The sequence below is a fragment of the Oncorhynchus keta genome, chromosome 2, assembly GCF_023373465.1.
Source record: "Oncorhynchus keta strain PuntledgeMale-10-30-2019 chromosome 2, Oket_V2, whole genome shotgun sequence".
NCBI lineage: Eukaryota > Metazoa > Chordata > Actinopteri > Salmoniformes > Salmonidae > Oncorhynchus > Oncorhynchus keta.
Window position 1 is genome coordinate 67,121,218 of NC_068422.1, and position 27,202 is coordinate 67,148,419.

General features: G+C 41.9%; 2 protein-coding genes across 2 annotated transcripts; both read left to right on the forward strand.

Annotated features, from left to right (window-relative positions):
- Positions 1-3,009: 3,009 nt before the first annotated feature.
- On the forward strand, positions 3,010-7,284 carry LOC118371688 (uncharacterized). The gene is made up of 13 exons (XM_035757244.2): positions 3,010-3,133; positions 3,240-3,290; positions 3,505-3,816; positions 4,034-4,153; positions 4,657-4,681; positions 4,779-4,828; positions 4,960-4,975; positions 5,276-5,319; positions 5,437-5,461; positions 5,623-5,660; positions 5,753-5,774; positions 6,414-6,466; positions 6,903-7,284. The coding sequence occupies exons 1-13, from the start codon at positions 3,058-3,060 to the stop codon at positions 7,025-7,027; spliced, it is 957 nt and encodes a 318-aa protein (XP_035613137.1). The 5' UTR covers positions 3,010-3,057; the 3' UTR covers positions 7,028-7,284.
- Positions 7,285-8,879: 1,595 nt separating this feature from the next.
- Positions 8,880-25,309, forward strand: LOC118371687 (neuronal acetylcholine receptor subunit alpha-5-like). The gene is made up of 8 exons (XM_035757243.2): positions 8,880-9,254; positions 9,482-9,637; positions 12,968-13,119; positions 13,914-13,958; positions 16,946-17,055; positions 23,588-23,765; positions 23,932-24,648; positions 24,947-25,309. Exons 2-8 carry the CDS (start codon positions 9,559-9,561, stop codon positions 25,103-25,105), a joined length of 1,440 nt encoding a protein of 479 aa, XP_035613136.1. The 5' UTR covers positions 8,880-9,254; positions 9,482-9,558; the 3' UTR covers positions 25,106-25,309.
- The last annotated feature ends 1,893 nt before the right edge of the window (positions 25,310-27,202 follow it).

A 27,202-nucleotide genomic window follows, 5' to 3' on the forward strand; every position in this document is an offset into this window, starting at 1 on the left:
CATGGGTTGGTCTTCCAACACATAAACATTACATATTGCCGTTTACCTCAGCTCATTGGCTATCTACCGGCTAGATTTCAAGACAATCAGTGGTCATTGGGTTAAAATACAGTCAATCAACGAAACAGCGGTCATATAATTTGTGCACAATGATGTCATTACTTGTCTTCAAATCAGTTTCTTTCAGTCAATATATCCCGCAAAATGACCCATCAGGTTTGGTTGTGTTACAAACAAACCAGTTGATTGCAATGAAACCAAACATGACTGGAAAAGTCACGCTTAGTGTGTATTTACATCGAATGTGTCGTCAAAAATGGGATGAGATGGAATTCACGACACAAGCGGTTCACAAAATGTTTCGTGTTAGGCTATAAAAAAGGATTTTATCAAACATAAGACCATTCATTGTGTAACAATGAGCATTGGGATGGCAGACAGAGGAAGATCGTCAAAGGTAAACTATTATTTTATTGCAGTTTGTGATTTTGTTACGCCTGCGCTGGTTGAAATAGTTGTTTTTTATGGGGCTCTATCCTCAGATAATCGCATCGTATTATTTCGCAGTAAATCCTTTTTAAAATCTGACAACGCAGTTGGATTAGCAAGATTCTAGGCTTTTGAAACCTGTGAGACACTTGTATTTTCATGAATGTTTTCATGAATTCACCGTATGTTGTTGAATTTCATCCCGCTAACGGGTTCGGTGCGCAGAGAGGTTAAACGGCACCGGCGTCCGCTTTCATTTTGTCAGGAACGTGATATCCTCTTGAGATATGAGCTCTTCTTCTGCAGCTCTCTCATTGAAGTCGGATTCAAGCGTCTTGATAATGTCCAGTGCTGTGATTACCTCTCTTACGTGTGTTCTACAAACATAGTGTACTTGATTGGAGAGTTTGGAAGAAGATTGAAGACTTGGCATCACCTGTCTAACGATAACCCGATGACTCACTCCAATAGTGTCGCCATAGTCGATACATGGGTTTCCATAGCCGACTACGTTCCAGCCAAGGTCTGTTCTCTGAGCAAAGGGCTGATTTCTCTTACCAGACACAATTTCTCTTGGAAGGAGAGCCTGGGAGCAGTTGTAGCCAATTAAGGAAGAAAGACCCAACCTGCCGAACAATAAGACTTGTGCAGTTCACCGTCTCAAGCTCCTGGAAATGAGGCGAAGTAGAGACAAGCAGTACTACAAGGACTACACAGCATTCATGGAAGAGACCATAGCTTGTGGAGATGCTAAAAAGGTATCAGAGGAGGGTAAATGAACAAGCATCCAGCATGGTACATCTCGCACCATGGGGTTTATCACCCACAAAAGCCTGGGAAGATATGAGTCGTCTTTTGACTGCTCAGCCAGGTTTCGAGTGACATCCTTGAATGACCATCTCCTTTCCAGTCCAGAGTTGACAAACACATTACTGGGTGTCCTTTGCCGTTTTCTAAAGGGTCCAGTCGCAATAATTGTGACGTAGAGCCCATGTTCCACGAATTTCATGTGAAAGCAGAAGACCAAGATTATCTGCGGGGGGCAGTATTTTGATGTTTGAATGAAAAACGTACCCAAATGAAACGGCCTATTTCTCAGGCCCAGAAGCTAGAATATGCATATAATTGTCAGATTAGGATAGAAAACACCCTAAAGTTTCCAAAACTGTCCAAATATTGTCTGTGAGTATAACAGAACTGATATTGCAGGTGAAAACCTGAGGAAAATCCAACCAGGAAGTGCCTCTTAGTTTGAAAGCTCCCTGTTCCATTGCATGCCTTCCCTCCATTTAAAGGGATATCAACCACATGGTGTGAACAGTCTTTAGACATAGTTTCAGCCTTTTATTCGGAAAAATGTGCGAGAACAATCACATCGCATTGGTGGATGGCTGGGTGCCAGCAGAGTTTTGCATGTGCAACAGCTTGGAGCAGACATTTTCTCTCTCTCCTATTGAAAAAGCTACGGTCCGGTTGAAATATTATCAATTATTTATCGTTGAGTGTAGGGGACAGTACCCTCCATTTGCAACCCTAAATCTGATTGATATGTTCAGTTATTGTGGTCATACTTCTACTGACTGTAGTGACTGATAGTTACTGAAAAGTAGGCTAATCATTATGTATTTTTCTCTCATGATGATAAACGGTAGTAATGCACTGACAGATACATATGTTTTTATTGAGAACTACACTATATATACAAAAGTATGTGGACACACCTTCAAATTAGTGGAAGCAATGTCAGCACAAGAACTGTTAGTTGGGAGCTTAATGAAATGGGTTTCCATGGCCTACCAGCCGCACACAAGCCTAAGATCACCATGCGCAATGCCAAGGGTGAATGGAAGCAAGTCCCCGCAGCAATGTTCGAAAATCTAGTGGATAGCCTTCCCAGAAGAATGTAGGCTGTTATAGCAGCAAAGGGGGGACAAACTCCATGTTAATGCCAATAATTTTGGAATGGCATGTTTGATGAGCAGATGTTGTAGGTTCACATTTTAGTGTGAACCTATAAAGGATTATATTTAAAACTGTTACTTCTACAGTGGGATACATAAAGTACAAAATGGTTGCAGTCACAATCAATTGGACCTCTGGTAGGATGGGTGATAGATAGAATGTTCAATAACGTATATAAACTGAGAATTGAATCAATTGTATTGAACTCCTTAACTTGCCAAACTGGTATACTGTTTTGAATGTAGAATTTGGAATTATTATAAACTAATCTATAAACAGTCAAGTTTAGCAAGATATTTGTTTCTATATTGTAACTGTAGATTAGTCCACTAGCAGATCTGTAAGGAAAGCCTGCAAATGTTACTAAAAATGTGATGTTTAATAAATAAACACATCTGATATAAAGTTGCTGATGATTTCAATGGTAGCTTATGTACCAGGCCACAACATAAGGGTGTGACACTGTAATGATGAAATGGCTTTGTTATGAAAGTATGCCTAAATATGTCTAAAGTATTTGAGAAAACGCACCAAACAGACCTAGGGTTTTGACTTGTACAATGTGTGGTTACCATCATTAGTCTGAATAGGAATGGTACGTCAACAATGCATTTAGCTGAAACCACCACTGAAGTCTCAGCCAACATCATGGCAGCATTAGGACTCCTATGCCTTGTGAGCTGTGAGTATTTTCTACTTTTCAAGTAATACAAACATTTTCAAATAAATATTTATGTTCATTTCCTGAACAAAATACTTTCCCTGAGTGTATTAATTTGTCCATGCAGCCATAGCATCCATCCTTGTCAAATGTGAAGATGCAACATCTGAACACAAAAGTAAAGTATTTCTGTTTATTGTTTTGTAGTGATTAGTGTTTTGGAAATATTTAATACATCAGTGTATACAATACACTATATCTTTTTAAAACTAAAATTACATTCTTAATAATACACACACTTACACTTAAGGAAAATCCTAACTTCCACTTAAGTCACATTTTCAAAAAGAAAATGAAGGGTTCACCCCTTATTGGTATTTGTTTTTATGCAGAGATCTACCCAGCAAAGATATTTGGACCATCTAGCGTGACTGAAGGGGTAAACATCCATTTTATATGTAGCACTACTGGCATCAGAGGACCTGAGGACAAGTTACATTTTTACCTTTGCAAGAATGGAGTTGGGATAAGAATTACACTGCTGGAGAAAGGTGAAGATGATGCTATTTTTGAAATGAAGAATGTCACACGAGAAGACTCAGGCAACTACAGCTGTGTGTACACCAGATATAAACTTGTACCCAGTCACTTGAGGTCAATAGGGGATACTTTAGTAGTCTTTCAGGTTGATGGAGAACAGAAAGGTAAGATTCTGTCAATATTATGTCTGTAATGATAAGATTGCTATCCATACAGTATATTTGTCAATTTGTTGCAGTGCAGTTTGAATATTTGTAATTCAGTCACATTTTCAGCCAATATATTGCTTTGCAATGACAGACTACATACTCTGACTCGGCAGCAAGTTTAACACCAGCGTGTACTGTACACCAGAATCTATTATATCAATGTTCTACACAGAGGGACTAAAGAATATGGGAGGACAAGGGAGAGCGGGACTGGCAGCAGCCTTGGTCCTCCTGTTTCTGACGCTGTCTGTACTGCTGTTAGTGTGGAGGTACTGGGGAATCCTGAAACAAAGTAAGTGAAGTTGACAGTCTGTTCAGTTTAGGCCAGGAATCAATTCTTGACACAGTGCGCTGGACAGCCGACAATTCAGCTTTAAAAGGCACTTTCACCGCCATTTGCGGAGATCTCATTCACAAAACACTGCAGATGACGCCTCAATCGGAAATTCCCTTTAAATGTCAACCAAGCAATGTGGAATTTAGAATTTTGATCTAATCTGTAAAGAGTCAAGTTTAGCAAGATATTTGTTTATGTATTTTAAGTGTAGATTAGTCCACTAGCAGTTCGCATTCACAAAACACTGCAGATGACGGCTCAATCGGAAATCCCCTTTAAATATCAAGCAAGCTATAACGCAGATCAAACGCGGATATTTGAATCCCGGCCTTACAATCACCATGTCTAGCTATGTGACATGGTGGGGGAAAGTGAACAAACGCTTGATGTTAAACTAAGTATCTATGTATTTTAACACAATGCTTTAAGTCATTCCTTACTGTTGCTTTCTGTTACAGTGATAAGCATTGACCATCAACCAAGGTATAGAAAACCTACCAAATTAAAACAAAATACTACTTGATTTATCAATGTCCACATTGTTGAGACAGGGCAAAAAATACTTGTATTCTTCCCTTAGTGAGAATCAGGATACGGATCAAACATACAGTCTAATCTCAGTTGTACCAGGTATTGTATATCAGTTCATATTTTTACATTGCATATTTTGCATCACATATTGTTCCTTTCCTTCATTTCTTTAAGAACTAAGTTATAATGTATGTTTTCTGTCTTTGATTTTCATATCCTGGATGTTTTAGTCGCAGCTGGTGTAATGTAAGTTTCTCTTCAGCACCATTTCTTTTTTTAAATGGGCAATTATGCTATTTCACCATACTATTGAGATGACACCGTTTTCATAAACGTGTCATAAGCCTGGGTTAGTTTTCCCTATTTTGGTCAAGAAAATATCTGATATGCAGTATCTTTGATGAAACAATGAAGTTACCATATAGGTTTAGTATGCATTTATTAAGAGTACTTTTCATACAATAACCCCTTTCATAGTCTAAGATGATATCCCTTTTCCATGGCTTCTGTAAATTGTTTACAATGGTGTCAATGTCTTGTCTGTAGTGAGGTCCCCTTTGATGGTGATGAAGGACACTATTCTATGATAGGTGAGTGGAGAGGTACAGTTTGTCTAATTATGACAGTATTAATACTACCCTAGCCCGAGAAAACACTTTGTTTATGAAATACTGTATCTGACTATTAAGAAAGACATTCTAATACAGGGCTGGAATCGTCAGGGAGACTACGGTAAGACATTTTAGTAACGATCACATTATTTCTAAAGATATGACACAAATAATAATAATAATATTTCATTTGTAAAGTGCATTTCCCACACTCAAGATGCACAAATGATCAATGATATATGCCAAATGATCAAGGATATATGTAATATTTCTCTTACACAGAAAGAATCCTGAGCCCTTGGGTTCACAAGGTGTGTCGGGTATGTATGCAATCTCATAGTTGTTCCTCTCTTTTCTGGAGTCCCTTAGACTTTACAGCACATAGAACTGATCTCAGTTTTATTCCCAGCAGGCATGGGATCGGTGGTTCATCAGTAAGTCTGAATCCTGCTCTTACATTTTGTCAGGGTTTTCATGTGGTGAAGGAGAGTCGGACCAAACTGCAGCGTGTATATTGCGATCCATGTTTAATCACACAAGTAACACGAATCCAAAACACAAACTCTACAAAACAATAAACGTAGTGAAAACCGAAACAGCCTTAACTGGTGCAAACTAACACAGACTAAGGACATCAAGACACTCAGGACAATCACCCACAATACAACCAAAGAATATGGCTGTCTGAAGTGGTCCTCAATCAGAGGCAGGTGTTTATCGTTGTCTCTGATTGGGAGCCATATTTAGGCAGCCATATTCTTTGGTTGTATTGTGGGTGATTGTCCTGAGTGTCTTGATGTCCTTAGTCTGTGTTAGTTTGCACCAGTTAAGGCTGTTTCCGTTTTCACTACGTTTATTGTTTTGTTGAGTTTGTGTTTTGGATTCGTGTTACGTTGTGTGATTAAACATGGATCGCAATATACACGCTGCAGTTTGGTCCGACTCTCCTTCACCACATGAAAACCGTGACACATTTCCTTCAGTATCAGGGACATTAACGAGGTGTATTGTTGATATTTCTCTAATTACATATTGACATGTCTGAGTTTGAAGTTCATTTTCTGTTTCTGTAGCTCTCCAACTGGTCCTACAGGAGATGAGGCTCTGTACACCGTATTAACTAGAGGTAGGTACTAAAAAAGAAACCAGTAGAATAGTATACGTACATGTATAGTATACGTATATGTACTGTCTGATGGGTTACAAAGGTAGGTTCACATCATACCTATTTTTGTCTGTTGTCTGTTATACTGACGTAGAGGCAGCCCTGAGCATCCCACGTAACCAGATACTACACAGGTTGATGAATGTTTAGCCACATACACACAGAGACCAACAGGCCTGCAGACAGAGGAAGGCAATGTGAGCAAAGACTCATAACACAACTGAAGTCCCTCACCACTCAAACCACAGTGCACTGACACAGCTATATTTATATAAAGATACACTTAACTGTAGCGATTTGGTTTCCCACAGACACTTAATTCTCAGAACACTCAGTTAACTTTCTCTACATACAGTGTCCAGCATGTTTGACTAAATCTAGCAACCTCTCCCCTCAGTGAAAAGACCAGAACAGCAGGGTGAAACTGCCATCTATGCCAAAGTGAAAACAAAGAAGGAGAAAGAAAAACAGGACCCTGTTTACAGTCTGTGTCATTACAAATACAGTAGTGCTATACAGTAGTATATGACATGCGAAATGACATGACAGAACATGTGGTTTATCTGCCCTTTTGGTCATAGAAGTATGGGGATAGTAATACTGTACACCTAGGTGTATGCTAAAATGTGTTTTTTTAAATACTGCTTTGGTTTTGAACATATTACTCTTTGATGCAGTCTGCAGTCTGGGTGCTATCTTTGAGCCTAGCAAAGATGTAGATGACATTATTCCACCTTTTATTCAATAAAAACAAACCAAGCTTGAAATGAAAGCAATATAAATTCAAACAAAGTGTTAGCCAATGTTTTCCACGTGTTTGTTATGCCAACATGGAAGTATGAATTAAGATGCACAAATGAATGATAAGACGACCGAGACATGCATAGAGAAAGAGATGTGGACAAAGGAGAATATGTGGCAGGCTAATGTGGGTACAGTGTTTCTATAGAAAGCTCAGTCTAATGGGAGAGTGTTAGTATAATTTAATTATGACAATGTGCTTTCATCAATTGAAAGCCCTTAATCTATTTTATGAGAATTTGTAAGATTTCTTGTTTGCATAAAATAGACGCAGACCAGTCTTTAAATAATAAGTAATATAATTTATTCTCGGAGCGCACTACCACTTAAACACATGCATCAGTTTATATACAGATCATGACATCATTTCACTGCCTTAACCGAATCCCCTCCTCTCGACCGGGACAAAGTAAGGTGAGAAGTTCATTCTAACTTACTAACACACTCCCAGATCACTTTTGACCCCTCAACATTATCGATCACCACTGAACTGACAGTTTTAATTAACAGAAACCCTAGGAATGCACTCACTGACCTTATCTAAAAACCCCAGAGCTAAGTTTCAGTTGGGTGAACCATAGGCTAACAACCTTATGTGTTTACACAGTCCACAAACCATTTGTTCCTGCCTAGTTGGAATGGTGTTCATTAACATTTTATTACTCCTTGTCCTGTCACACAATTTCTTCTTATGAACTCATATTGTCTACTACTTATACAACAGAGTATAAGTTTACCTAGATACAATTCTATTTAAAATGGGGATATTGTTTATTCATTTATCCAAAATAAATCCATAATAAATTCAACAGAGAGGGAGACAGAGCTTAGTAATAGACAAGCCACTATCATCATGCCTCCCAGCAGAGGGGAAGAGGGGAGGAGAAGTGGAGAGGAGGGAAAGAGTGGGAGGCTGTCTGCAACATATTACCATTTCTCCACACACACCATGACCCAGGGGCTAGGCAGAAGAGATTGATTTTTTTCCTCCCAGCATTTTCCATTTGCTGTCACTCTCACAAGACATCGTCATCATAGACCCATGTCACACACCAGATGGTTTCACTCCTACGCGACGCTCATCCCTCAACTCAACAGTGCAGACGGCCGTCCCGCTATCTGACGTGAGACAATGCATGATAGACATGATGGAGTTATGTGGCTCACAGACATGCATACAGACACACACACGAACACAAAAACACAAACAAACATACATACACACAAAATAACATCTCAAAATCGAATTCTTCTCATCCCACAGGTACTCCAGCTACTGTAGTATCAGGGGAATGGATGCTGTATATTAGACAAGCTCTCAATACACACATACAGATGCACACTCCTCCACCCCTATTAACCCTGACATTAAACCTGAAGCAACTGTCTGAAGCTACCTTAGTTAGACGTATGGCTGAGGCAGCCTCGCTGCTAGCCACTGTCTGTGGGGAGAGAACGAGAGAGAACAACAGCAGTGTGCTGGATCTATGTAGGTAGAGCTGTTGGGGCAGGGCTTGCAGTGTAGACACTTGGCTGTGGATGGGCTACAGGCTGCAGGGAGTGTGCTGCTGGGGAAAATAACTGGTAGTGATTAGTGGTCAGACTCTTCTGGGGGAGAGAGGGGGGCTGTTTTTTCCTGGAGGAGGTTGAGGAGGAGGAAAAGGAGGAGAGAGAGGAGAGAGAGTGCACTACCGTTCATTTAGAGGCAGCAGCAAGGGACTGAAGCATCGCCTGTCTGAGCTGAGGCAGAGCTGCATTGAATGGGGGAATACTAGAGAGCAGCGCTGCCTGTCTGTCTGTCGATACTGCCTGGACTCTCACGCTGCATCCAGGATAGATTGTGTGTTGAGTGGATGATAGGAATAGAGGATGCAGGTCTGATATGCACAGGATGTCTGTTTGTGATCATATGTGTATTGGTTTGTGTGTGTTCACTACATCCAAGCAGGTGAGTGTAATGTGTTCGCATGTACACTGTTGTGCATGTGTGTATGTGAAATGTGTAAAATGAAATGTGTGTGTATGCAAATGTAAAAAATAGTTTCTGTGTGAATGCAGTATGCGTCTGTATTCATGTTTGTGTGTACATGTTCGGTATCTATAAGGATGTATACATGTCCCATAACTTCTTCTGTTTGTGAACTGTGCCGTGATTTTAATGTTGTGTTTTCCTAGGCTCCAGCTGTGTTGTAGTCATGGCTGCCTGAGGGACTGCTCCCTGGCTGTGTGGATCTGGAGCCCCCTCTGATATCATGCTGAGAGTTGGGCCAGCGGCCACCACTCTACTCCTGCTGCTGTCATACTGCTGCTGCCACCTGTGTCACTCTCTGGGTAAGTTCTCCTCACAGTACCACCGTGGAGGACATGGAAGACACTCTCAGAGTGATGGGCCATCAGAGATGTTATCAGACTGAGAGATACCCACTCTGCACAACTAGGATCAACTACTGGGAACAGGATGATAAGGAGATGAGCGGCAGGGCAGATGGAAAGTCTGGGGATGGGAGATAGTGAAGAGGCAACGCCAGCTGAGACTAATACTAAATTAAAAGAGGAACTGATTAACAGATGGGCTGAGTAATGTCAATATGACCACTCAGTATATCCAGACCTAATGTCCCTTTGCCAACATGTATTATGAAGGTCAGTGGTTTGGGATCCTGCTCTCAGTTAATTCAGTATATATGATACGCAGCCCTGTCTGGTTTAGTGCAGTCATTTCCTGTGGTTGGGGACCTTCTGTTCAGCTGGGAGAGGTGATGAGCTGAATAAGGGAAGAAATATCTCTATTAACGACTTGGGGAAAGAACCTCAGAGTTCAAATAACTCTGTCTAGTCAATATCAGAAATATAAGCTGGCCAGCCCAGATAGCTCCACACTGCTGCCTCCTCCACGCCAGCCAGCCTGTGCAGAAACAAGATTGATTCTCACACTGACTGTGAGACGCTGATTGTAATTTGTTTTGGATAAGAGCGCGAGCGTCCGCTGAATAACTAAAATGGAAAAATGTAATGGAGCTCCTCTTCTGGAATTCTGTCCTTCGTTAGCGGCCTGGGTTTAATAACATGGGCTGTGTGGACAGCAGAAGAGGGTTAGGAGATGTGTACGGTCACAGATTTTAATCTGCCATCTCTTAGGGCATTTTTGTAAACCCCACATCTTCGAGGTGACTCATAAAATATGAACATCTTTCATCAGTACAGTACACAGCCAGGGATCCTCTGGAGAGATAGACTGGCCTAATGCCTCACTGGTCACACACTCAGGTTATGCTAATTGTAGATACAACCAGTAATTGAACATAATGAAGATACGACTGAGCATTTATAACACAATCTATACACTGGATTAGAGATATTGTAAAGGGTTGGGAAGTGGTCTTTAGATTGTGTTTATCATTCAATCATGACAATTCATGCTGAATTGTTGCTCCATTACAAAAAACAGAGGAAGCACCTATAGTGTAGTCCATGTATGTAATGCCCTTGCTCTGTGAGGATTTTCCAGTTGTGCAGACTCTTCCGCTCTGCTTTGGAATAGATGTTTTTGCTCAGTTTAAATGAATAGTGTCCCGTGGTTCTCAACATACTTGCTGGTGTTAATGAAGGACGTCAGAGCTAGCTGCAGAAGAGATTTGGCACGAGTTGTCTTTACTCACTTAAATGATTTCTATTTCATATATACCTTATTTAAAAAGTATTACTTAAAGGTATCTCATTGCTAAGTTACTACTTGTAATGACATACAATAGATGATGGTTGTACTATTGGTGTTATATGACACATTGTTGGATCATATTTATAGTGGTTTTCACAAAGGGTAGTGTTCAGAATCTCTCAGAGAAGCCAGACATGAAGCAGGATTTTCTGCAGGAAGCTGTGCTGAGAGTGACAGAGACAAAGTCTAAGGATGATGAATCTGCTAATCCCAGTGATATTGACTGAGGTCTAAGAATGCTGCTATTGATCCTGAGCCTGAGGATGACACAGGGGTGTTATTAACTGTCGTCAGCCCCGTCATGGGCCTGTCATCCTCAGGTAAATTTGCGGCCAAATTGAACGCACAGAAAATAAGCCCATAAGCATGTGGGGAATGATTTAAGAGCATTGTGTCCGTTAAGAATTGAATCAATACTTCTTCATTTTCTCCTTGCGCTGGAGAGTTGTTTCCAGTGATAATACAGCAACGTTACATCCTTCGTTTGAACTAAAGTGCTGAATATAATAAATGAATCCTGAGAATTGCTTGTGCTTAATTCTGCATTTACAGAGGCTAACTCTAGATTTTCCTCCCAGTCTGCAGTTGTATGTATGTGACGGCTGACATCATTAATATGAAAGGTGCACCTCCGTTCTCTCTCTGTCTAAAACCCAGCGAGCCCTTAGGGGGCACAAAGACCTCACTGTGTCCTTCACACATAAAAAGTCTCCTCTATCTATAGATCCATCCTCCAGCCCTTCTCTTCATCATCAACCCCCCTAGGGCCTACACCACCAGGCTGTCATGGATACCAGCACATCACCGAGGCCAGCTGATGCACTAATACAATGAGGTATCCATCAACCACAGTCACACGATCAGACCCATCTGTAATGAAGTTATGGAGAGTAAAACTCATTGGAGCTTCCTTCCTCATGATCCAGATAGAAAACACACTGAGACAAATGAAATTAGAAGAGCGGGGGATGACTGACTAAGGATTTACAGAGAGAGAGACACCACATAAAACAGAGCTGATAGGAAGAAACACATTTGTTTTGGATGATGGAGGGAGGCTGACTAGTCTGGCAGCCCACACTATTGAAACCTTCCCACTTGACACTAGTGGTGGCATCACACACATGGAACATAGTCATATTTAATCTCTCCATGTCTATGCAGCCCGCTAACAGTGAGTCATCAATTACGGAGGAAATAGGTGCACAAACGCTACCCTGGCTGCTATCTTTAGTATATACTGTACCAAACCTTCATCAGCTTTTAAAGGTTTGGGCAGCCTTTTGTTGCCTGAACCCCAGCCAAGTGACTCTTACCTTTAATCACTGTTCGATTGTTTATAGGCCTACTTCCATGGCGAAGAGCTGGAGATGAAGCACCACTGTATTGGTAGCTGAGGAGTCTCGTCCATGGAAGAAGAGGATTCATTTCTGGGAAAATACAATAAAATATATTATTCAAACATCCTCCTTGTAAATAAAATTACACCTCTGTAAATATTCACCAACATATTTGTTCAAATGTACTAGTTTGCAGAGAATTCTAACAGGAAGGACACATTTGACCTTTGTCTCCTTCCACGAGGAGTGGAAAACACCAAATCATGAATAAAAGTTATTGACTATGTTGCCATGACAAAGTGACAGTTAGATTTCTTCCTCTCTAGAAAGTGAATGTCTGGTCCTGATCTGGGGATAACAGAGACCAGAGATGTGATTGCCGTGATGCTGAGAGTGCTGGGGTGATTTCCTGCATGTTAAACTGGAGATTGATGGGGTTATTGACAACGTGTCAGGTGTCAGGGACTATGAATCATTGTCAATGTGCTTTAGCTGGGCTGAACATGGGCCATGAGCTGTTACCAGGATAATACCCCCTGTTAACACGTCGCTGACATGATGCAGCTTAAGGAAGGCTAATGTGGTGTTTCCCTGCCTCTATAGGAATCCCTAAACTGTCCTCCTATGCCAAGACAGAGGACAAACTGTTCAAGAACCTCTTCAGAAACTACCAGAAATGGGTGAGGCCTGTGGAATACCTCAACGGCACAGTACGAGTCAGATTTGGACTGGCCATCTCCCAGCTAGTGGACGTGGTGAGAAAAATAGGATTATTATGGGATATTGTGGTTTGTGTCTTCTTGATGATTATTTTGATGTTTGTCAATGCAAGCTGGACTTTCAAGGCAAAGAATCAGTGGTGGAAAAAGTACCCAATTGTCATATTTGAGTAAAAGTAAAGATACCTTAATAGAAAATGACTCAAGTAAAAGTGAAAGTAGCCCAGTAAAATATTACTTGAGTAAAAGTCTAAAAGTATTTGGTTTAAAATATACCTAAGTATCAAAAGTGAAAGTATAAACTATTTCAAATGTCTTATATTAAGCAAACCAGACGGCACCATTTTCTTGTTATTTATTTATGGGTAGCCAGGGGCACACTCCAACACTCAGACATCCTTTACAAATGAACAATGTGTGTTTAGTGAGGCCGCCAGAGGCAGGGGATGACCAGCGATGTTCTCTAAGCGTGTGAATTGGACCATTTGCCTGTCCTGCTAAGCATTCAAAATGCAATGATTACTTTTGGGTGTCAGGGAAAATGTATGGAGTAAAAAGTACATTTATTTTCTTTAGGAATGTAATGAAGTAAAAGTTCAAGTAATCAAAAATAGAAACAGTAAAGTACAGATACCCCAAAAAACTACTTGAGTAGTTGAAAGTATTTTTTACTTAAGTACATTACATTACTGGAAAGAATATATCACTATAAATATATTTAGGCTAATTTACATTGTTGATTTTTTTTAACCACATTTACACACATACGGACAGTATAACAAGACAAAGGTACAGAGAAAACCTTTACAGTAATGGTCTCTCCATTACAGGACGAGAAGAACCAGTTGATGACAACCAATGTGTGGATGAAACAGGCAAGATCTTAAACATATTTTTTGGGGGGGCATAGTATATTTAAGTGATCATTCCTGAGAAGCCAGTGTTAGGAGGATATATTGGCAGGGGTGTTGTTAGGCAAACCATGCCAATATGTCCTCCAATCACTGGCTTTGAGTTACCAACATATTTCAATAATGATTTGCATATTTTCACTAAAAAGTTATTTTGAGGAATGTATTCATACTATTTCATCGTTCCACAAGATATAGTCCCGACACAAATCTAGGTGTTGCTACAAGCCTGCTGGTCGTTCGTTCTATCGGTTCGGTTCCCAGAGACGTGACCCAGTTGTTAAGTATTTTTGTTCTGTATTTATGGACGAGACCCAGTCGTTCGTTCTAAATGTTCTATTGCCATACTGGCTGGCAACGTTCTTGCTTGCTAGTTAGCCAACTATGGCTAACTTATAGTCACGTCAAACAGTGCAGACAGAATAACAACAAAGTAACTCAATATGCATTTGTTTAAGCTGTTTTCTAGCGACATTTATTTGGATACATCCATAACAATGACGCGCAATTTCACCTGGCATAGAAAACACTGTTGTTCAGAGGAGCAAGCCCACAACACAGCCAACACAATCACTTCAAACTGAAGCTGGACAGACTGCAAACTACATGCACTTCATCTCATTTTACCTGTTTTCTATTGACATTTCTTTGTATATATCCATAAAAATGTTGACTGGCTGAGAAAAGCTGCCTGCCTATCTGTCTTGTCCCGACTCCCAACCCCTACACATTCATTACTATGGGACAGCTGGAGATCAAGTTTCTAAATTAACAATGTTACAAATGTCAGACAGACAGACAGCAAGGTTTATACAAATCTCCACTATTGAAAACCAATTGCTAATCTAAAAGAAATGGGAGATAATGTCTAAGACGCTTTTTACATTCAAGGTCAAGGTTATAAGTTGCCTGTTTGGGCTGATCAGACAGTGGATTGTGCAGTGAGATTGAACAGTGCAAATAGGCATTTCAACATCATAGCTTTAGATGGTGGTAACTTGTGGAATAGACAACAGCTAGAATACGGTTTTAACCAATCAGCGTCCAGGATTAGACCCACCTCCCTTCCTCCTGCATGTCCCCTTGTTCTGGTGGCATTTCCCGATGAACTCACATCTTCATTTCTCACAAGCAACCCAGTTTGCAACTCCCGCCCCCCGGCAACCTGCCTTGCCACCCAGCCCTCTTGGCAGCTTAATTCATATCCTCCGACTGCATCTGCTCTCTGCAGCCAGGGAATCATCACTCCAGACCAGGGTCTGCAGGTCAGCCTCTCACCAGTATGTCACAATGACAAACAACTCCATGCAAATCAGAGAACAGAGGGCAATAGCTAACGTGATGGCCACATCTATTCATCAGCGGTGAATGAGGAGATAAGATTGAAGATATGTCCCTGTCCACATCAGTGTTTCTCTCCCACTATCTACTTTATTTGGCCATACATTTTTATATCCACCAATACTATCATACCCCGTTCAAAGGCACTTAAATATTCTGTCTCGCCCATTCGCCCTCTGAATGGCATACATACACAATCCATGTCTCGATTGACTCAAGGCTTAAAAATCCTTCTTCATCCTGTCTCCTCCCCTTCATCTACACTGATTGAAGTGAATTTAACAAGATACATCAACAAGGGATCATAGCTTTCACCTGGTCAGTCCCATGTCATGGAATGAGCAGGGGTTCATAATGTGTTGTACACTCAGTGTATACTGTAGTGGAATCACTTTTCTCTCAGGGGGAGAAAAGTAATTTATGGTGATTTCCAGTAGCAGTCTGGTCAAAAGAATCTGCTTGTAAAAAGAGATGGCCATTCATGAATGATGATAAGGTTGTATCATCTGTGATCTACATCTGTTTATATGAGTTACTATGCTCTTACTAAGTAGTAATGTATTACGGCAAAGAACTTTTCAAAGATGGCTACGGCGAAATACAAGACTTCACAGCAAAAGTCAGAGTGCAAGAAGGAACCAAGCCAATCTTTTACAAACCCCATCCAGTTCCCTATGCAGGAGTAAGGCACATCCTGTCAACACCTTACCACCCGGCATCAAACGGAGCAGCGGAGAGAGCTGTGCAAAACTTTAAGAAGGACTAGACTCGAGGTTCAGTCTGTGCCCACCTACCAAAGGCTTCCTCGGTTCCTGTTTACTTACCGTAACACACCACACACAGTAACGGAATGTACACCAGTTGAACTGTTTCTGAAACGCCAACCACGTACCCGCCTGACATTGTTGAAACCAGACTTGTCAAGCACTGTGCCAAAGCACCAGCTACAGCAGAACTATTCTCCTGACGGTGGACATACAAGAGAGACAGAGCCTGACCTTCCACCCGAACCTGGCCCACCACAGGAAGCCCAGGAGGAGCGGAGATATCCTATTTGACAGCGAAGGGCACCTCAAAAGCTTGACCTGTGAGTTGAGCTGGTTAAGGAGGTAACAGACAGTAAAACAAACAAACTCTTTAATATGTCCTAGATTAAAGAAAAGATAAAAGGACATTACCTGAGTTAGTTATTAGGACACAAATTCCATCTTCAGGGCAGAATAATCCCCTGGATTTGTGCTGGGCTTTGAAAAGTCTGCTTCAACCCAGTAGTTGAAAAATGTTTAAGAAGGCATTGTTCAGATATTGCATTAGTAGTTACCTAACATATTTACCTTGTTCTCTGGGAGTTAAACACTATGGGGGAGGAGTGTAGAATCCGTGATCTACAGCTGTTTATATTAGTTACTATGCTGTTACTAAGCAGTAATGTATTATGGCAATGTTATGTTACTACACCTAATAGGAAATGCAAATGCGCACTATTGTGCCGGGGGCGGTAGAGCACGAGAGGTTTTGACGAAACGAAACCAACTGTGTCTCCTGCCTGGTCATTTCTCCACAACACAAATATTACAAAGGTGACTCATCCATCTCTCGCTCCTGTTTAGGAATGGTTGGACATGAAGCTACGCTGGAACACTGATGACTACCTGGGCATCACTACCATCAGAGTCCCATCGGACTCCATCTGGATCCCAGACATTGTGCTCTATGACAAGTAAGTAACATGCCTATGACTTCCACACAAGGGTTGCAAAGGGAGGATATATTACCTGTGGTTGACTTGGGGAATAGCTGTCTGGTGTTGTGCCAAACCTCCCCCCTTCTAATTTCCTTAATTTTGTGGCTAGAGTCAAATACATTCTGTGGCACACATCAGAGTCAAATAGTTTCTATAGAACAAACTTCTATAGAACAAACTTCACGTTAGGATAGGCAACTGAAAATAATAATGCTGATCAAAGCAGAATGAAGGTGGGATCTTAACTGAACAGCAATGGCGAGTGGGTATTCGTTTCCTGATTCTGCTTTGTTCAAGTTTATTTGCCGCTTGAATCTGTGAGTGGCAATATAGGCTATTCGAGATAGCGCAGATTGAAAATGTGGCATGATACCTGCTCCAAATTGTCAAATTAGGTTTTGTAAGGTCATGAAAAGTCTTGGAAATTAGCTTAATAATTGTTTATGAATGTAATTCATAAAAGCACACTTTTAAATATGGCCAATCAATAAAAGAAACGACATATCAACCATTATCGGAATGACCCTTTAGTTCATGTCTGTGTTGTTGCGTGTGTGCCAGTGTGGGGTTGCGTGTGTGCCAGTGTGGGGTTGCGTGTGTGCCAGTGTAGTGTTGCGTGTGTGCCAGTGCGAGTGGGCGGTTGCCGGAGGAGAGTGTCACGGTTCATGAATCCACTGCCTCCCTCTCTCTTTCTCTTTCTCTCTCTCTCTCTCTCTCTCTCTCTCTCTCTCTCTCTCTCTCTCTCTCTCTCTTCCGTGTTTGTGTGGGCGTGGTTCCCAATCTCGGCCTGATTGTCTGCGCCAGCTGGAACCACTTATCTTCCCTTTATATGTTCTGTAACCAGTGTTTCTTGTTGTCAGATCGTTGTTACGTCCCTGAGGTTGTGTCGTGTGTCCGTGCTCATTGTTACTTCCCTGAGGTTGTGTCGTGTGTCCGTGCTCATCTCTCGCCGCCCTTGTGTGGATTATCTGCTGTGCTCCTTCCTACCCATCCGGACACACTCCCCTGGATTTCTCAGCACGCTATCATCGGAAGATGCGCCCTAGTCCCTGGGTCGGATTCCGTCTGAGTACAGTCTGTCTGTCCTGTTGCTGCTGTAAACTGTATTCATTAAACCATCGTTGCTTGCATCTTGCATCCGCCTCTGTATTGTCACAGAGAGAGTGCAAGCAACATTTCAGCAGAAGGTATACGGTAATGAACGACAGACTAACTAGATCACCAATTCAAAATATAACTTGTAGCAGTTATCTCGCTAGTTAGCTATCGCTAACTAAGCGTTCGTTGTTGCCTTTCCAGCTGCACTGTAGAGTCTAAATATATCTGCAACGTTAAACAACTTGGATTCCCCTCTATTATTTTTATTATTTTATATAACCTTTCTTCAAACAGGGAGTCACATTGAGATTTAAAATATATTTTACAAGAGAACCCTGTACACATTACAATACAGAATATTAAAACAACATACACATGTATAAAACAATACAATTCAGCACCATAAAAATGTCAATAAGCATTTAATAAAAGCAATCACATTCAACTATATCCTCAATCAATAATGGAAACTGCCCTAGTGGCACCAGCACATCTAACTGCAGTGAACTTTGGAGAATATTCCACAAATTTGGGGCATAAAAACACAACAGAGATTTTCCCAAATCTGTGGAGACTGGAGGGATCGCTAGTGTTATCCATTCCTGTGAATGTGGTTGGTAACTTATGTTTCTTCTCTTAACTAATGATGTTACTGTCACGAGAATTTTCAATCCCAATGATAATAACTGACAATCAATAGCTCTGACAATTCCCCGAGATCTGTAAGAGCATGGGTTTAATAATAATTAGTCAAGGACTCAGTTTATGCAAAAAGATAGTCCATTATACAAAGACATCCATTTTATAGCTGCGCACATACTTCCACACAAACAGTAGGTATCCTACGCACATACATACACACCAACAGTAGGTGAGTTTTATCCTTCTCCATAGTTCTCACCACTGTGTATCACTACGCAGTCGACAGTTCCATTCCCCGAGATTAGGGAAACCTTGAGAAGTACTCCCTGTCTTCATACATTTTCTCAGAGTTCCTGCCAGGTCGGTTTAAACAGTTGAATTATTCTTCGGTATTTTCTTAGGCACACACACACACACATACAAGTTCAAATCCTAAGCTACACCTTGCTCAGACAGTCTGTGTTTTTCCACTATACAGATACATTGTTTAATCTAATTCTGACCAAAACTACACACATCATCATCAGATTATAATTGTATGATTCTAATCAATTTCATACAATTATAAGGTTTCAGAGTGGAATTATTTTATCATTATCTTTCAACATTTAAATTATTTTATCGGTTACATATAGAGAGAGGGTTTCTGTAAGATTGCTTTGTAAATAAATAAAAAAGAATGCAGCTTCCTTCTTACAGACAGAGAGATCCATCCCACATTTTATACAGACTGCAATGATGAGTCCTAAAGTTGTCCCCCTGTGATAAAACTTATTGCTGAATGGTAGACTGCATCCAAGAATGTAAAAACATAGGTTGCCGTATGTAAACAATATCACCCAAATCCAATACATGGAGAAGCGTTGTTTGAACAATCTTTCTCCTTTTTTAAATACTAAGACAGTTTTTTATATAGAAATAAATCCTATCTTGGATTTTAGCTTCTTAGTCAGATTTTTTATATGCGTTACGAAGGACAACGTGTCATCAATCCAGACCCCCAGGTACTTATATTGAGAAACAAGCTCAAATTGGGCTCCATTTATAGCGCAAATATGCAGGTTCTTTATTATTTTTGTTAGGTCAGGGTGTGACGAGGGTAGTTTGTTTAGTTTTTGTATTGTCTAGGGGTTTTGTATGTCTAAGGGTTTTGTATGCCTAGGGGTTTATATGTCTATGGTTGCCGAGATTGGTTCTCAATCAGAGGCAGCTGTTTTATCGTTGTCTCTGATAGGGGACCATATTTAGGTAGCCATATTCATTGTGTGTTTTGTGGGTTGTTATTCTATGTTTAGTTGCCTGTTTGCACAAGCCATATTAGCTTCACGGTTCGTTTTGTTGTTTTTGTATAGTTTGTTCAGTGTTCGTTCTTTCATTAAATAAGTATGTACGCTTACCACGCTGCGCCTTGGTCTCCTCATTATGACGACTGTGACAGAACAACCCACCATAACAGGACCAAGCAGCGTGAAAAGGAGGAGCAGCGTTTAATGGGGAAATGGACTTGGGAGGAGATATTAGATGGAGCAGGACCCTGGACGCAGCCGGGGAAGAAATAGAGGCAGCAAAAGCGGAACGGCGATACTACGAGAAGAAATACCAGAGAATAGAGGAACGGCGACGATATGAGGGTACACGGCTAGCACGGAAGCCTGAGAAGCAGCCCCAATACATTTATTGGGAGGGGCACACGAGTCAGGTCGGAGACCTGAGCCAACTCCTCGTGCTTACTGTGGGGAGCGTGTTACTGGTCAGGCACCGTGTTATGCGGTGGAATGCATGGTGTCTCCAGTGGGCTATTCTAGCCCGGGGCTCTCTGTTCCAGCTCCTCGCATTGGCCGATGAATGGGGAGGAGGGTGCCGGCTCAGCATTCCTGGTTTCAATATACCTTCTTGGACCAGGATATCCTGCGCCGGCTCTGCGTACTGTGTCTCCGGTGAGTCTGCACAGCCCAGTGCGTCCTGTGCCAGTGCCCTGAATTTGCAGGGTGAAAATAAACATCCAGCCAGGACGGGTTGTGTCAGCTCTACACTCCAGACCTCCAGTACGCCTCCACAGTCCAGTACGTCCTGTTCCTCCTTCCCGCACTCACCCTGAGGTGCGTGTCACCAGTCTAATACCACTAGTGCTGGCACCACGCACCAGGCCTCTAGTGCGCCTCCAGGGTCCAGTACACCCTGTTCCTGCTCCTCGCACTCGCCTTGAGGTGCGTGTCCCTAGCCCGGTACCACCATTGCCGGCATCACGCACTAGGCCTACAGTGCGCCTCGGCAGTCCAGAGCTTCCTGCAACAGTACCCAGTCCAGAGCGTCCGGCGACAGTACCCAGTCCAGAGCGTCCGGCGACAGTTCACAGACCGGAACCTCCAACGACGGGCCACAGTCCGGAACCTCCAACGACAGGCCACAGTCCAGAACCGCCAACGACGGGCCACAGTCCGGAACCTCCAGCGACGGTCCCCAGCCCGGGGTCTCCAGCGACGGTCCCCAGCCCGGGGTCTCCGGCGATGGTCCCCAGCCAGGGGTCTCCAGCGACGGTCCCCAGTCCGGGGTCTCCAGCGACGGTCCCCAGCCCGGGGTCTCCAGTATACCTTCTTGGACCAGGATATCCTGCGCCGGCTCTGCGTACTGTGTCTCAGGTGAGTCTGCACAGCCCAGTGCGTCCTGTGCCAGTGCTCTGGGTTCTCCAGCGACAGTCCCCAGTCCAGAACCTCCGGCAATGATCCACGCAGAGAGGGTGCCCAGCCCGGGGCCTACGGCGAGGATCCGCAGTCCAGAGCCTCCGGCGATGATTCACGGGTCAGTGCTACAAGAGAGGACTCAGTGTAAGGAAGGGGGGCGGTGTCCAGAACCAGAGCCGCCACCGAGGTTAGATGCCCACCCAGACCCTCCCATATAGGTTTAGGTTTGCGGCCGGGAGTCCGCACCTTTGGGGGAGGGTACTGTCACCTTAGTTATCTTTGTTTTCTTTATTATTTTGTTTAGGTCAGAGTGTGACGAGGGTGGTTTGTTTAGTTTTTGTATTGTCTAGGGTTTTTTGTATGTCTAGGGGTTTATATGTCTATGGTTGCCTAGATTGGTTCTCAATCAGAGGCAACTGTTTTATCGTTGTCTCTGATTGGGGACCATATTTAGGTAGCCATATTCATTGTGTGTTTTGTGGGTTGTTATTCTATGTTTAGTTGCCTGTTTGCACTAGCCATATTAGCTTCACGGTTCGTTTTGTTGTTTTTGTATAGTTTGTTCAGTGTTCGTTCTTTCATTAAATAAGTATGTACGCTTACCACGCTGTGCCTTGGTCTCCTCATTATGACGACCGTGACAGTGAGCTTGGTTAACCTTGTATTTAACACTAATTTAAGATCTGTAAGTGATTTCTAAATTGAATCAAAGTCATGCTGAAGTTCAAAAATGGCCTGCTGCACTGAGGTGGCACAGGAATACAAAACTGTGTCATCTGCATATAGAGATGAATGATACAACTATTAACAGTGTTTCCTATGCCATTAATATACAAAGTGAACAATAATGGACCCAAAATCGAACCCTGAGGAACATCTTTATGAATCTCAAGAAATTCAGATTTAACCCCATCTATGAAGATGGCCTGAGTTATGTTGCTAAGATCATTCTGAAACCATAAACAGGCTGTATATCCCAGGACTACCCTTGATCATTTCTTTAGTCAAACAGAATGATCAACAGTGTCGAACGCCTTTGACAGATCAATAAACAAGGCAGCACAGTTCTTTTTAGCATCCAAGGCATTGACAAGATCATTAATAACTAGCGTGGTTGCTGTGGTAGTACAATGCCCAGGCATAAACCCTGATTGGTTTATATTAAGAATACAATTATCAGATGAAAAGGAACAAAGTTATGCGTTAACCAAGGATTCAAGAATCTTAGCTAAACAAGGTAGTCTTGAAATGGGGCGATAGTTGTCAAGATCATTTGTATCCCCACCGTAATGGAGTGGCAGCACATACAGTGCCTTGCGAAAGTTTTCGGCCCCCTTGAACTTTGCGACCTTTTGCCACATTTCAGGCTTCAAACATAAAGATATAAAACTGTATTTTTTTGTGAAGAATCAACAACAAGTGGGACACAATCATGAAGAGGAACGACATTTATTGGATATTTCAAACTTTTTTAACAAATCAAAAACTGAAAAATTGGGCGTGCAAAATTATTCAGCCCCCTTAAGTTAATACTTTGTAGCGCCACCTTTTGCTGCGATTACAGCTGTAAGTCGCTTGGGGTATGTCTCTATCAGTTTTGCACATCGAGAGACTGAAATTCTTTCCCATTCCTCCTTGCAAAACAGCTCGAGCTCAGTGAGGTTGGATGGAGAGCATTTGTGAACAGCTCTAGCGACTCCTGTGGTGGGCCGGGCGCAGTGCACACTAACACGGTCAGGGGTGTATGTTGTTTCCTCCGACACATTGGTGCGGCTGGCTTTCGGGTTAAGTGGGCAGTGTGGCTTGGTTGGGTTATGTTAATACTATATATGTATTATTTTTTTTAAATATATATACATTTTTCAAGAATAAATTACGAAAATTACGATAGGTTGCCATAGATTTTCTGTTATTTACCAAAATGACTGAAGATTCCAGTAACTTTGGGAAATTAGCATTAGCTTTGCAGCCATACACAGCATAGACTATATTTTAAACAGCACAAAATTCAATTAATCCAACACATTAAGAAAAGCCTGATTCGACCCTGTAGAAGAATAACAGATGTTAATCCATTCCTCTAACAGTGCCGATGGACGTTTTGAGGGCTCTGTCACCAAGGCTGTTGTCAAGTATGATGGCACCATCACCTGGACACAGCCCGCTAACTACAAGTCAGCTTGCATCATCGATGTCACCTTCTTCCCCTTTGACCTGCAGAACTGCTCCATGAAGTTTGGCTCCTGGACCTATGATGGCTCACAGGTTGTAGCCTACACAGCATTGTGAAACAGTCTACAGTATAGTAATGACCATACAGTCATTAATTGATGTCAGAAATTTGTTAATCTCTTGTTTATACTTTGGGGAGTTGAAGGGAAGATACGTCTGTTGATGTTTCATCTTTTCTAACCTTGTATTCATTCAACAGGTTGACATCCTCCTCGAGGACTTTCATGTGGATAAGAGGGACTACTTTGACAGTGGCGAATGGGATATAGTGAAAGCAACAGGCAGCCGTGGTCTGAGGATGGACGGATCCTGCCACTTCCCCTTCATCACCTACTCCTTCATCATCCGTAGACTGCCGCTCTTCTACACCCTCTTCCTTATTATCCCCTGTATCGGCCTTTCCTTCCTCACCATCCTGGTCTTCTACCTGCCCTCCAACGGCGGGGAGAAGATTTCCCTGTGCACCTCTGTGCTGGTGTCCCTCACAGTCTTCCTTCTCGTGATCGAGGAGATAATTCCGTCCTCCTCCAAGGTCATCCCTCTGATTGGGGAGTACCTGGTGTTCACCATGATCTTTGTCACACTCTCCATTGTCATCACCGTCTTTGCCATCAACATCCACCACCGCTCCACGTCCATGCACCAAGGCATGGCGCCCTGGGTGCGTCGTATCTTCCTGCACAGGCTGCCTAAGCTGCTGTGTATGCGCAGCCACGTGGACCGCTATGCTACCCCCGGTGGGGCCTGGGCAGGACTGGCAGGGAGAGAGGGAGCAGGACTGGCAGGGAGAGAGGGGACAGTAGGGGGCATTATGAAGTCCACCCCTCATCTCTCCCCCATGAATAACCTGCAGGCTGCTTTGGACTCTATCCGTTACATCACCATGTATGTGGTCAGGGAGAATGAGGTCAGAGAGGTATGATCCCATAGAGTTACAGAGAATCAGTCTGCCCCTGCAGTATCAATGACACGGTTGGCATGAGAGAATATTGTGTTTGTTCTGATACATAATCAATCATACAGTACTGAATTTAGGTTTTTGAAGTCTTACTGTAATTCTCTCTCTATATTAATCTTCTCCATATTGTGTATTTGTCTCCATCCTCTGATTGTCACATGCAACTGCACCTCTGACTGCAAAGCCATCGCAGCCTGTGTCAATGAGGTCATGTGTTGGAGTCTGAAGGGCATGTTTGGTCTCTCTCTCTCTCCAGGTGGTGCAGGATTGGAAGTTTGTGGCTCAGGTTCTGGATCGTGTGTTCCTGTGGACCTTTCTCCTGGTCTCAGTACTGGGCTCTGCTCTGCTCTTCATCCCTGTCATCTACAAATGGGCAAACATCATTGTCCCCAACCATGCAGGCGGCAGCGGATAAGACTAAACTGAGTCTATGTACACTGAGCACAACGAATTCAGAGACACTACAGTCAGTGCAGAGATGGAGACACTTACTCACATGTGGGTGTGGGAGAGCAATGGATTCTAGTTCCATCATGATTTTGATTTGTGTATATGAATGAGGGATTATTGTCTCTATGTTGCTGTATCTGTTTCTAGATTAAATTAACATACAATTGTTTCATATGAAATAATCCCTCTATATTCTGGAAGGAGTATACCTCCCTATAGACATATCTCACAAAGTATAACAATGAATACAATTATCCAGCTTATGTAAGGACCGACGCTGGAGAAGAGAAGCAGGCACAGGGAGTCAAACATTTAATATGGAACAGACATCAAACGGAGACAGAGTCAGAACCGGCAAAGACAAACATTAATCCTGAAGCAGGGAACAGAGCTTGGTAACAAACAGATATAGGGGAGGTAATAACACAGGTGATTGAGTCCAGGTGAGTCCAATAATTGCTGAAGCGCGTGATGAGGGAAGGCAGGAGTGTGTAATGATGGTGGCAGGAGTGTGTAATGCTGGGAAGCCTGGCGCTTTCGAGCGCGAGGAGAGGGAGCGGGTGCAGGTGTGACAAGTTATTGTTTTTCTTGCCTCTGAAAAACAGACTTCTCACGGTTAACGAGACAGGATTATGGAAGGCTGGCCACATGAGACTAGCTAATAATTAACAGGGGTGAATAAATAACTTTTAATCCCCCCTTTATAAATAAGTGTACAGTAAATAAGTATATGTATATGACCCCATTACCTTTTGTATTTAATATATTTGTATTTAATTATATTGTATATTTAAGTCGCCATTCCACTTTTATACACATTAACCTTTCATATTACATGTTTAAATATATTACCTTTTTACATACACTACCCTTTTACAGTATATTACCCGTACATTACTCTTTTATAATTTATTAAAATAATGGCCAAAACGTAAATTAACTGGGCCCTAGGTTGGTAAAATACAAAATAAATTGCTAGTTTTTTTGACAGTGGCTACATTCTCAGAAAAACAATATTACATCACAAGATCAAGCAAGAGTTTAATTATAATCCTCTTTGAATTAGCTTCACTGAAGAATTCAGCTGTGAATGCTCTTGTATGATCAAAAGCTACAACTGTTTGGCTTGTGGGATACAGTTAATTTAGCAGACAAATCATTGTTACAGTGAATTAATTTTCCTACTTTCCAGCTTCTAAGACCATCTCTTTGTATTAGAAAGGTGTCTTGAGATTAGCTTTTAAGTCTGTGAGTCTGTTCGACACTGGGAGACTTAGTTGGGGACTTAAAACTTCTTCAGGATTGGTGGGTCCCCTGCGGGACGGTTGCGCTAACATAGGCTCATGCGATTAACATGAGGTTGTAAGGAACACAAACATTTCCCAGGACATAGACATATCTGATATTGGCAGAAAGCTTACATTTTTGTTACTCTAACTGCATTGTCCAATATTACAGTGAAATAATATCATGCTATTGTTTGAGGAGAGTGCACAGTTTTGAACATGAAAAGTTATTAATAAACAAATTAGGCACATTTGGGCAGTCTTGATACAACACTTTGAACAAAAATGCAATGGTTCATTGGATCAGTCTGAAACGTTGCACATTTCAGACTGCTGGTGCGGCAGGGTAGCCTAGTGGTTAGAGAGTTGGACTAGTGACCGAAAGGTTGCAAGTTCAAATCCCTGAGTTGACAAAGTACAAATCTGTCGTTTGCCCCTGAACAGGCAGTTAACCCACTGTTCCTAGGCTGTCATTGAAAATAAGAATTTGTTCTTAACTGACCTGCCTAGTTAAATAAAGGTTTTAAAAAAATACAACATCTAAATTGCACCTCGGCTGGAATTACATTATGGCCTTTTTCTTGCATTTCAAAGATGATACAAAAAAAAGACAAAAACGGTTGTTGTTTTATTCTTTGTATTATCTTTTACCAGATGTATTACAATATGTTATATTCTCCTACATTCCTTTCACATTTCCACAAACTTCAAAGTGTTTCCTTTCAAATGCTACCAAAAAATGCATATCCTTGCTTCAGAGCCTGAGCTACATACAG

Excerpts from the sequence above, each read along its gene's own strand:
- LOC118371688 (XM_035757244.2), top strand. The coding sequence starts at position 3,058 with ATGCATTTAGCTGAAACCACCACTGAAGTCTCAGCCAACATCATGGCA. Across the intron at positions 3,817-4,033 it reads GGTTGATGGAGAACAGAAAG|AGGGACTAAAGAATATGGGA; the intron begins GTAAGATTCTGT and ends TGTTCTACACAG. Across the intron at positions 4,682-4,778 it reads AGCATTGACCATCAACCAAG|TGAGAATCAGGATACGGATC; the intron begins GTATAGAAAACC and ends TTCTTCCCTTAG.
- LOC118371687 (XM_035757243.2), top strand. The coding sequence starts at position 9,559 with ATGCTGAGAGTTGGGCCAGCGGCCACCACTCTACTCCTGCTGCTGTCA. Across the intron at positions 13,959-16,945 it reads CCAATGTGTGGATGAAACAG|GAATGGTTGGACATGAAGCT; the intron begins GCAAGATCTTAA and ends GCTCCTGTTTAG. Across the intron at positions 17,056-23,587 it reads GACATTGTGCTCTATGACAA|TGCCGATGGACGTTTTGAGG; the intron begins GTAAGTAACATG and ends TTCCTCTAACAG.